Source organism: Ailuropoda melanoleuca, chromosome 8 (genome assembly GCF_002007445.2).
Source record: "Ailuropoda melanoleuca isolate Jingjing chromosome 8, ASM200744v2, whole genome shotgun sequence".
Taxonomy (NCBI): Eukaryota; Metazoa; Chordata; class Mammalia; order Carnivora; family Ursidae; genus Ailuropoda; species Ailuropoda melanoleuca.
In genome coordinates, this window is record NC_048225.1 from 59,903,527 (window position 1) to 59,915,658 (window position 12,132).

At 50.3% G+C, this 12,132-nt stretch overlaps 1 protein-coding gene across 6 annotated transcripts in view; it reads left to right on the top strand.

The window, feature by feature from the left end:
* Positions 1 to 12,132, top strand: part of PPFIBP2 (PPFIA binding protein 2) — a 141,227-nt gene that overhangs the window by 92,052 nt on the left and 37,043 nt on the right. For all 6 annotated transcript variants that reach the window (XM_034666506.1, XM_034666502.1, XM_034666503.1 and 3 more), the window contains one exon: positions 1,631 to 1,762. In XM_034666506.1, the coding sequence (XP_034522397.1) occupies positions 1,631 to 1,762 (132 nt within the window). The remainder of the gene's footprint in view (positions 1 to 1,630; positions 1,763 to 12,132) is intronic.

The window sequence follows — 12,132 nt, forward strand, 5'->3', positions numbered from 1 at the left end:
CTTTGTTTGGGAAACAATGATACGTTAGACAGAAATGAGTTTTGGAGTGCAACAGACTTTGGTTTGGAAACTGACTCGGCTGTTGTTGAGTGGCATGTGTCTTTGGCCAAGACAGGCCAGTCTCTGGGCCTGGTTGCTCCTCTGTTAAATTAGGATAATATTTACTGTCAGATCACGAGGAAGGTTTTTTGAGAGCATGTATGCAAAGTACCCAGCGGGGTCTGGCGCAGAGCAGGCTCTCACTGAATCTGTGTGTCTGCTGTCCTTCCCCCTCCAGCTTTACACACATTTACCTGGCAGCCTCCTCAGGACCCAGTCACCTGCCGTTCATGCTTTGAGCGTTGCTGCCTCTGTCCTATGCGCTGGCTTCGAGTCGAGCTGAAGCAGGAAGAGCCGGCCTCTTCTTCCCCTGCTCAGGGAGCTCATTTCTGCTGAATGTCTAGATACTCGTCCCCTCAGATTAGCAGGTGGATAGCTTGTAGCTTGGCTTTGAGGGCCTTTCCCAGTTAAAATCTTGGTCCTGTGTGGTTTGGTTTATGGTCTGAGGACAGTTCAGAGTACGTGAAATCATAGCTGTTGATCACCATTCTGGTACTCGGGTTGGGCTGCCCAAGAGAATAGAGAATGTTTGTCCTGTGACGGGATAGTGTATCTTTTCTGGCTGCTCATTTGGTTGGAGTCTCCGAATCCCCATATTACAGTCTCTTTGCTGGGAACTGCATAGCCAGTGTCTACCACGTGCCCAGATTTGGGAGCTCATGGACCATTGCCTTTTGCCAGTGGGGAAGTGTTGCCCCTGGACTTTGGGAATGCTCGTGGTTTTTGAGGACCTTTGTAATCCCTAGTAGTTCCCAGCAGGTATTTTGTCTCTCACCTTTGTTTTTTGTCTTATTTATGCTTATTAAGTATATGTGTTAATGGCAGGTTGTTGTCTATTACTGTTCTAGTGATGGCAGGACTTAAAACCTCCCCTGGTCCAGCCTTACAGTAAGGAAAGGACAATCTTCCTACTTAATCCCCTAGTGGCTCAGAAAGCTCCATAGCACATAGGCTAGGAAAAGTCCATATCACATAGATAAGATTCTAATCATTCAATAAATACTCATTGAATATCTGCTCTATGCTCTAGCTCCCTTCTAGGCTCATTGTCATGAAACCTTACAATGAAATTTGTTGAGGACGTGGGCTGAACGTTCAGCCCGGGGGGTGATTTGGAATCCTTGGTTTTGAAAAATATATTGTTAATGTAAGCTTGATTTGTTTGTTTGTTTTAGTTGAGAGGACCTGCTGGTTTGCCTTAAATATAGAGGTGGAGAAATTTAGGTCTTTGAACAAAACTGTCCATTTCTCTATACTTGGAAATAACGGTTTCTAGAGGCAAACGTGTCTTTGAGAGCTATAGTTCCCATCGTTTTTCAGAACACAATGGGTAGTGGCAGGGGCTGTGCTCTCCCTGAGTGACCCAGGAGCAGCCCAGGTCCGTCCCTACTAGACCCGTGGCCCACATGCAGCAGTCTCAACTCTGTTGTCCAGTGTACAGCTTAGAGATTGCCTTCTGCACTCTGGATGGAGCTACAGTTGCCCTTGTTGCCATGGGGGCTGTGATTTTGAGATCTGGTTTTGCTTGCAGGAGCTGCTAAGCCGCACATCTCTTGAGACCCAGAAGCTCGATCTGATGACTGAAGTGTCTGAGTTGAAGCTCAAGCTGGTTGGCATGGAGAAGGAACAGAGAGATCAGGAGGAGAAGCAGAGAAAAGCAGAGGTGAGTGTGATACACCAAATTCTGAAGGGGGTGGGGATCCATACTGTTCTAAACTCAGAGCAGAGAAAGCTAGCCTAATGTGGACTCAGGCCATCTGGTCAACCCCAAGCCTGGCAGCCACTGGGCGCCAGAAGCATCTGTGCACTAGAGACGCAATGATCTGTTAATACCAAGTTATCATGTTTTGCTGTGGCTGCAAATTTCAGCCATGCCCAAACCACCCAGTTTTGGCTCTAGGGCTTTATCCTCCCTCAAGCTGCTGACAAGGATGGAAAGGGAGGCAGTAGGGGGGAAAGGATCAGACAAGATGTGAAGGGACCCAGTATGTCCTCTGTGAGAGCAAAGGTAATGACCATGTACTGGGATGAAGTCCGCTGTCCAGTAGGCCACTGTCCCCATATCAAAGGAATGCATTTCACAGACCCAGATGGAACCCTTAGATTATGTGTTTCTTTTCTCCTGACAGGTCATAAGAGGGAGCCCATGTAATGTCTTCCTACATTGTTCCTGTTTTTATTTCAGGGCCCATAATGCCATTGGCCAGAGCAAGCCAGACTCCTTTTTGGGATAAATGTTTTGGACAAATTCTAGGCTCAGAGCTGCTTTTGTTGAGAGAGAATATCCTGTTTTAACCTTAGATAACCACCTTCCCTGTACCTCTCTACCTAAGTCCCCCTCTTTGCACCTGGTGATATAAGATGGGGAAAGAAGATAGGCTGTCGGTCTAGAAGCACCTTGGTTCAATTACTGACCTAACCGCTTAACAGGTCTTTGAACTTCATTCAACAAGCTAGCTGCTTAATTTCTCTGAACTTCAGTTTCTTTATCTGTACAATGGTAACTGTGTGAAGTCCAAATCCAATCACAAAAGTTAAGTCCCTATCACAGTATCTGGCACAATGTAGGTACCTGGTAATCTTCAGACACACACCCCCATTTAGGAATTTCCAAAATCTGGAAGTGGATCTTGTTCCTTTCTATTAAGCACCGCCATTAGTGTGCACTGAAACCTGCCCTATTTCTGTGTTTACTGGGTTAACACTGATGATAGAGACACATCTAGTATGCGGGAAATTCTGTGCATTGCTTTTGAGAAGCTGCTCGTTGGTAAGTAACGTTGCCAAAAGAACTCTATTAAACAGAAGACGGCGTCTTCTTGTGATTAGGAGCGCAGGCCCTCCACCCAGATGTTCCACCTGTAATGCAAGCTGAGCTACTCATGAGCTTTGAGGTCTTAGGCAAGTCACGTAACCTCTGCTTCTTCCTCTGTAAAATGGAGAGAGTAACTCTTGCGGTTTCCTGGCTGGTTCTGAGGAGGGAATGATATCACGCGTGTCGTCCTTAGCATAGTGCTGGACATGTAGTAACAGCTAGCTTTTATCAATTGCTTACCGATTGTGTCCTTAAGCATGCTGCAGATGGAAATGTAGATGAAGATACATTGAAAAACGGCAGAGGTCACGTAGACTGAAAGCTTATCTGGGTGAAGTGTTAGTTGAATAGACTTTGCTTCTTAAATGTTCAGAAGGAAGGAAACCGAAATGTCTCCAGGTTCAGAGGGTTTTGTTGTTGTTATTTTCTTCCATTGGTTTTTTTGTTTTGTTTTCTTTTGTTTTTGTTTTTTTTTTTTTACCAGTGTTTCAAGCTGTGTGATTACATGTGAACATATGTTAAGGTTCTGGGAGCAGAATTCAGTAAACTCTGAGACGTCTTAAAGTGGTAGAGACAACTCAAAACCACTTAAATTCTAAAAAAATAAGTAAAGGTGGGAGGTTATTAGGCCACACAACTTGATGCGTCTGGGGTTTCAAGTCCAGTATCTAGGGGCGCCTGGGTGGCACAGCGGTTGGGCGTCTGCCTTCGGCTCAGGGTGTGATCCCGGCGTTCTGGGATCGAGCCCCACATCAGGCTCCTCCGCTGTGAGCCTGCTTCTTCCTCTCCCACTCCCCCTGCTAGTGTTCCCTCTCTCGCTGGCTGTCTCTATCTCTGTCAAATAAATAAAAAAGAAAAAAAAATCTTAAAAAAAAAAAAAGTCCAGTATCTAGGTCCAGGAGACCTCACAATGTCATTAAAAACCGGCCTTAGTCTGTGGCTTGGTCCTGCTTTAGCCTTATTCTCAGGAAGTCTCCCCATGTGGTGACGTAGATGGCCGTCAGCAGCTCTCGATCCCACCTGCCGGACAGCCCCTGCAGAGAGAGAGTCTCTTTCTCAAAGGTCCGGCAGAAGCCCCAGGACTGCGCCTCGTGGGGCCGGTTTGGGTCACGTGCCTGGTTCTGACGTGTGGGGAGCATGCGGGTGGTCGTGAGTCCATCCAGGAGAGAAGGCGGAGTTAGTGCCAACCTGGGACAGCTGAGGTCCGTTCTGGGGAAGATGGGATGGAAGGAGGGCTCCTGCTTCCGGGCCAAGTGTCACTAAAGCAAGCAGTCATTTTGCTGTTTGCTTTTTTTTTCTTTTCTGAGGGATTATGTTTTAATCAGAATTTTTTGGTTTTGTGCTCCATCAGGCTATCCATGCCTGAGACAACATGGGCCCTTTGCCGCTGGCCTCAGTCCTACCAGATAACAGCCCTTCCCAGTTGCTAGTACAAACATTAGGTTTCTATGTGGAGGAATTTTTTTAGGCTGTCCAACCTGCAACACGGCATGGACAGCCACGTGACCTGACACGCATTTCTCCTTCTTAGACCTGAGCATAATCTCTGCTGGTGTGCTCAGAGGCTCTGGGACTCCTTGCAGCCCTCTGGAGCACCGGAGGCTTAAAACCACGGGGGCGCTGCTACCGCTGTCCCATCGTCGTGTGTGGACGTGTTCGAGGGGGGCATTTAGCTAAGTCACCAGAGGCTACATGAATAAGGGGAATGCTGCTTCCCAGCCTGCACTGCTGCTGGTTTTTTTTCCAGTGAATATACTTAGATCAAGGCCTCATGGCTTGTGGTTTGGAAAGGCAGGACCTTTCTCTTTGTTTTGTTTGTTTTCCGGGGTAGCTGGATCTGAAATTTCCTCTATGTAGTTCAGGCTTTATCCCCAAATTCCATTTTATGTTTCAGTGAAAATTAAAAAAGGATGCTGTTAACAAGAGCACGGCAGGCTGCTTTTTTCTTTCTGGCTCTGATTCCCCCCGCCCCCCAAGCCTGTATCCTGCTGCCTGTAGAACGTTACGGAAGTGATTCTAGACAGTTGTCTAGAAACCTGAGGACTTCAAGGTATAGGTTTCTTGTCAGATTGAAACCATCGTGGCAGCCGGCCTTCCTTAGGAGTCTGTTGGTGAGATGTGGGGGAAAATGGGTTTTCTGTTTGCCTTTCCTCGTGAGCCTTTTACAGTGGTTCTGGGTCATTTCAGGAGACCCAGGCTTGGGTCAGTTAGGTTTACTCCTGAGAAGCAGGACTGCAGAGGAGGAATGGCTGCCATGAAAAGTAAATACCAGAATTAGGAGGATGGAACATAAAAGAGCCAGAGGCGTCTTCCTTGGAGAAGGGAGTCTAGTTTCCCCCACACCGGAGTTGCAGGGGGGCCTCAAGCAGATCCCTCTGTGGGATCCAAGAGGTCTGCGTGCAGTCCCAGAGCATCCTGTAAAGAAGGGAGCAGGGCTTGGAAAGCGGAGTCAGCCCTGTTGATCAAGTATGAAGAGAACCGGAAAGAGTCTTTAGACGGAATGTCTTACAGCACAGGTGGTGGTGTCATCCTTTTTCCTTCCCGTGGTTAGCACCTTGGAAGGGAGGAACTCTGATTTCTGAGTTGGGCAACCAGAGGGATGGACTTGGAGCACAGAGCAGGGGCTGAGAAGATGGTATTTGCTCCGGGAAGAACTGGCCTGAGCGGGGGAATCTTACGGTTTTTATTTTATTTATTTTGTTTTATTTACTGATTTTTTTTTTTAGCATGGGAAATACACTCCCACAATTCAGAAATTAAGAGTTCATAAAGGTATATGCAGCAGAAAGTGCCCTTCCATGCCCCCCACGCCCACCGTCAGGAACCACTGTGATCAGTTTGTTTGTATCCTCCCAGAGTTATGCACGGACGAGCCAGTTTATGTGGGGAGATAGTTATACACATACATACACATATTCTCTCCCTCATTTTTGTACATACCTAGACCTTCTAATTTAGCACTCTCGGGGTTTATTTCATACCAAATACATTTTAAAAAATGTATTTCTATTTATATCTGCATATTACTTCATTATCTGACTGTGCCCTAATTTGCTTGACCTGTCCTCTTTTGCTGGACATGTCAGTGGTTTCTAAGTGTTTGTTATCACAGAGAACACCTCTGTGAATGATCTTACACATGTGTGAGGATAAGGTGCAGTCCATGGGCCAGAGGCTGCAGGCGTCTGAAATCTTGACAGATATTTCCACGTTGTCCTGTGGAGTATAGAGATTATGTTCCCATCAGTGATGCGTAAATGCCAGCCCAGTATTAAACTGAGCACGAAGGACGAGAAAGAAGAAGAACTAAGGAAAATTGTGAGCAAGTTTAACAGGTAAGAAGGGGTAGAGAAGACCATGATTATGGGAGGTGCTCAGTGGTTTCACATAGAAAAGAACCATAAAGAAGGACTTCGGTGGTTAGCGAAGCAGGAGTAATAAATCCAGCTGAGGGTACAATACAGAGTGGCAAGTAGAACCTCAGAAATGTCACCTGGACTTCGTGACGCAGGACCCAAGAATGGGACACAGCTACAAAAGGGTCTGCCCGGTGGGGGAGCTGCAGACCTGTTGAGAGGGGAGGTGGGACAGCCATGGAGAGAAAGAAGTCTAAAAGTCCGTTGAAATGCTGAGCCTGAGGATGGATGCCCTGGAAAATAACACGTGGGTCAGGAGAGTGGGAGGGCAGTGTCCCAGAAGGGTTGGGGTGCAGCACACAGCCCCCTAAGCTGAGGAGGAAGATAGGCGTGCTCTGGTACAGATCCCCAGACACATGGAGGTGGGCAGCAGTTCGCACGGCTCCCCAAAGTCTCCTCCAGCACAACACGTAAGTATCTGAGAGGTTGGCTTTTGGTGCCCCACCCCTTACTTGTTTTACCCAGGGGGGCAGAGAAGGACCCTGGGAAACTGCCGCTCTGGCTGTAATGTTGCAGCAGAGGGGAGACTGGTTTATGAGGACAAAGCGTCGGGTACCTTGAGAGAGAGCAGCCACTGTGCTGTGAGTCCGTAGAGCGAGACGGGGGGAGCCGGGTGTGGACACACGTGCACTATAGGCTTTGGTAAATCATAGGTTCGAAAGTTCAGAAATAACACAGAAGATGACTCAAGAATGTTGAACTTAAAAATAATGTGATTTCTGACCACAGTCTCTCAAATAACACTGACAAAAAGGAGAGGCTTAGAGGCATCCCGAGAGGGGCTCGTATAAAAGCTAGAAAGGACAGAGCAGAATGTGCCTGTGTGAGCAGCGCCAGCAAGGGCGAGCCCCGAACAGAAGGACAGTGCCGAGGACGGGAGAGAGACTTTAAAAGTTACATTCTCCAGAAGATCAAAGAGAGAATGGGCTCGATTCCCACAATGCCTCTGGCACAAAGAACTTAGGTCCCTGGTCCCCAAACTGCTTGTTGTAAGTGAATTTTAAAATACCCAGGAGATGAGGTGAGTTACTAGCAAACTAGAAGTGAACCATTTTCTACCCCCTGCCCCATCATGGCCAAAAAAGTTAGCCAGGTTCTGCGAAATTTAGTCTGTTGAGGCTGGGGTTGACCCTATGATGGTTTGTGGGAGGCTAGGTGATGAAGCGGGGATTGCATTGGTTAAGAGTGAGTTACATCAACTTGACCTCGTGTGTTGGGCCAGGGACGCATCATGCAGGGTAGACCGAGTAGACGTGGACTTTGAGAGGAATTGCGCACACACTGCCCAGGGAGTCTGGTGAGTGAGCTGGAGGAAGCAGGATGGATGCTAAGAGAGGTACCCAGTGTTCCCAGCACCTAGAGACCATCTCCAGGAGGGCTTATTGGAGAGGGTGATAATCCTCTGCCCTTAGCCGTCCTGCCTGTTCAGCATTTTTAACGTGTAATGTGGAAGCTGTTCTAGAAGGTCTTGAAGCTCTGATGATGTGAAGCCAAAGAAAGCCAGACTGGATCAGCCGACATTGGGATTCATAAAAACCTTCCTAGACGGGAGCGATGGCTAGATGGGCAGGAAAAGGGTGAAAGGGGTCAGAAGAACCTGAGGTGTGGAAAATCACTAACAGTAGGGAAGGAAGCACTTTGAGACAGAGCCAGGCAGCTTGAGGACAGGAACATGGCTGTGATTTGACCAGGAAGAGGACCCTGAGGAAGAGAGGTGCCCTGCCCTGCCCTGGAGACAGAGCTTGTCTGCCTGGAAGTGGGGCAGGGGTGGGGGGGATGGATGGGGGTGATGAAATCCGACAGCAGGTCTAGACTCTTCATTTGAGAGGTTTAACAATAGAGAGAACAAAAGAAGGAAGGAGGCAGTGAAATTCTAGAAGCTTCTATAAGAAAGACAAGCAGGTCTAAAGACAAGAGCAGGGCCAGTGCATAAGGGACTAAATAAGATTCTGGAAAAGAGTGGCCAGTAAGGTGAGCGTGCCAGGGAGTGCAGAGCCGCTGGGCCTTTGTTGTCCACGATCAATGCCATGGGCCTTAACTGTGTCCCATGACCATTAGGTGTTTTCCGTTGCTCACCCAGTTCCTTTCTTATGGATCGAACACTTGGCAAAGGAGAAGCAGAGGAGGGAAGTGAACTCACATCTATCAGATGCCCTGCGTGTGCCAGGCCCTGTGCCAGGTGCTTCACCTAGGGCTCACTTGATTAACCCCTCACGGTAACCCTGAGATAGACCCTCATTTCCACAGAAGTGGAAACGAGTCTGCACGAGTCTGCAGCTCGCGCAATTCGCCTGCGTCATGCCGGGGCTGCTCACGGCTCAGCTGCCCATAGCGGGCTGACCTCCCTCTTTGGGGAGGCAGAGGCTCACGTTACCTTGAGGGATTGCTTTTGGCTCCATCCTTGATTAACCTGCCGTCCTTCCTTCTGCCCCAGGGCTCTTGGTTAGAGGGTTAGATGTAAAATTTTTAGAAAAGTGGCCTCCATGCTAATGAATTGCCAGGTCCATCTCCCCTTCTCCTCAGTATTGCTTTTATCCACACCTGCCTTTCCTCTTCTCGTGCCTCACAGTGACCACTCTAAATCTGTACCCTGTTGTGTTTCACTGCTGTGTCCTTTGAGAAGGTAGCCTTCCCTGCTTTACAGAGATCAAGGCCATTGGGAAGATCTCCCTCACCTTGCTGTTACTCATCTGAAGACTGCCTGACCTTCAGCGTTCCTTTGTGCTTAGCGAATTCCCCCACCTTGGCTGCCAATTCCAGTGCCTTTCCTCCCTCATGTCCAGCTTCTTGGTCCTACCTGCTACATGGTTAAAGTACTAAAAGACTTTGAGACTTCTCAGAAGAAAAAGCATGAGCAAATTGAAGTAGACTGTCTTTTCCCCATGGAGCACCTCCCAGTGCTGGCCAAGTCCAGGGGCAATAGAGACAGAGCTGCCCTGTGATGCCCAGTGGCTCAGGCTAGTCAAGCAGGAATCCTCTGGCTTTGTCAGGCGTGTGCACTAAGCCAGCAAGGGGTTTGGAAGCCGGTGGTACACGGAGCACAGGCCAAGTCAGAGCCCAGGGTCTGCACTGGGACTGCGGATAAGAACACAGAGGGCAGGTGTGGCCCCAGCCCATTGGTGCATGCCCCATCAGGGTGCAGGGACCAGTAACAGTGGAGATGGGTAGAGGTCTGAGGTCCAGGGCACTGAGGCCCATAAGGCTCACCTTGATTTCTCAGCCCAGTCCTCTGGTCTTGGTAGAAAAATGCCTTGTTAGACAGATGGTCCTGGGGGAAGACAGCCGGGGCTGTGTGGGGGCCAGTTCGGGGGGGGTGCTGAGTCACAGGGAAAGTGGCTGCAAGGCCAGGGGCCTGCTTCTCTGGGTGAGGACTGCAGCTCAGACCTCAGTCCAAATGGCACTAGCAGAGAGGAGAGTTGGTGCCCTCTCCACCCCGAACGGCTGCTCAGACCCCGTTTCCCATCCACATTGGAGAAGGGAATTTATGAAACAAGATATGGGTGGGACTTTGTCTTCTCAGACACCATTGTCATTGGTGAGGATGGACAATTTCCTTCTAGCCCACCTGGGCAGTTCCCATGGTGCCCGTGGCGGACCCCAGTACCAGACGCTGGTGCTCAGAATATCAGTAAGTGGGGCGGGGAGACCTAAGCAGTTTCATTGGCTGCCCCCCTGCCCCGGTCCACCCACGGCTCTGCTCTGCTGTTTCCAGGTGTTCCCTTAAGTCCACATCCCCTTGCTAGAGGCTGCTCGCAGCTTCCCCCAGCCTCTCGGGTTCTTGCTGCCACGAGTGACACCGTCATGTACGGTGTTAACCCAGGCTCATGGCTCGCTGTCCCCTTTACTCCCACCCCGTGCCTGCTGTCGTCACCTGGACTCATGCCATCCCTTCCTCTCTACCCTGGCGGAACTAGCCACTCTGCTCCCTGGAAGCCCTGTGTTTTCTGGGTGGTGGCCCTTACAGGCTGTCGTGGTGATGTGTGTGTCTCCCCACTCGCCTGTGAGCACCCCTGCTTGCTGTGGCCACGGGTGACTAAACGTCTCTGGGGCAGAAAAAGGAAAGCCTGGTAGAGCCGCGAGCAAGTGCGACTCACAACTGAGCAGCTGTGATGTCCAGGGATCACAGTTATTTTTCAAAATTGCCATAAAAGGCCAAGATGTTCTCGAGGCTACGGAGAAGTGTGGTTTGGAGTGGGAGGTAAGGAGTGAGGTCTGGAACGGGGTGTGAGGGAGAGTTCAGTCGGCCGTGTTAGTGTGCGTAAGTGTGCTGTGTGCTGGGGCTGGGGCGGGGGCGGCTGGCACCTGTCGCGTGTGTGGGAGGGGTTGCATCCGTATGTGTGCCTGTCTGCTCTCACCAGGCCCTGTGCGTCATTGCCGATGTGCAAGGAGGGCCCCCCAGTGTGGCACTGGGGAGCTGCTGGGGGTTCGTTCAAAGTGCAGCGCAGCCCCATCCATGGGGCAGGTCTCAGGAAAAAGGTCTTTCCGTTCCTGTGCGGAAAGTGGGCGGTCACCCCTGGGGCCACCTGCTGCTCACCGTCTGCGTGCTGCCCTCCTCCTGGGCCGCTCTTGCCAGGACCTGTGTCTGAGAGGTGACTGACCCTGAGCGCCTTTTCTCCTCTCTCTTCCTTCCTGCAGTCAGTTCTGAATGTGATCAGTGAGCTGCAGGAGCAGATGTGTAGGCTGCAGCTGGACATCCACAGGCAGATCCAGGAGCGCCTCTTACTCGGCAGGGGCTACCCTGACGAGGCGGCGGCGGGTGACAGTGCCGCCGATGCCGCCGGTGACGGCGCAGCCGAGCCCCCGCCCTGCAGCCAGGACTGTGCCTGTTGGGAGGGGTCACCTGTAGGAACCACACTTAAGTATATCAGAGCATGCGTGTGGGGGCATTTGACGGGTGGAGGGGCTGGGGTTTCTCCTAACCACAAGTGTGTGCAGTGGCTTAACACGGCTCCCTTGGTCCCTGGGGGCTGAGCTCTGTGACCCTCGCTGAGCAGGGTCTGAGCAGGTGAGGCCAGCCCTCGGACAGGTGGTGGCACTCGTCTTCCGCAGGGCTGGGAATGAGGTGTGTCAGGTGCCCTGAGGGATGGGACATTCCTGCAAAAGGAAGCCAGGAGAGTCCCCTTCCCATACGTGATTCAGGTATTGATTCTCCCCCTGGGCTGGGAGATTGATTAAAGTTCCATCTCATGGGATTTTTTTTTAAAGATTTTATTTATGTATTTGAGAGAGAGCAAGAGAGAGAGCATAAGCCAGGGGTGGGGGGAGAGTCAGAGGGAGAAGCAGGCTCCCTGCTCAGCCCAGGGGACTCGATCCCAGGACCCCGGGATCATGACCCAAGCTGAAGTCAAACGCTTAACTGACTGAGCCACCCAGGCGCCCCAGGATTTTTTTTTTTTTAAGAAAATATAGCATCATGAAAGAATCCTTTCAAGTTTATTTTTAAAGAAGTTGATCCCAGTGAGAAAATAGAACACATATTTCCATTTGCTATGACAGTGAGGTCATCATCTGAATGTTTAGGAAAAATTTCCCCCTTAAGCACATTAGAGGGATTTGACAACCTCTGGGCCCTATGGGGTGAATCTGATTGGTGTCCTGGACTTGGCCCCTCACGCTGGTGGGACTGGGTCCTGTGTGCCCTGGCTGGGCCTGGTGATGGAAGCTGCATGGAAATGACGTGTGTCCCCAAGACCCACTGTCAAAGAGGACTTGAAAGCCTGAGGGAAGGTCAGGGTCACAGTAGCCATGAGCATTGCAGAGGGTCCGCCTTGGCTCTGTGGGTCGTTACCAAGATCCATACTC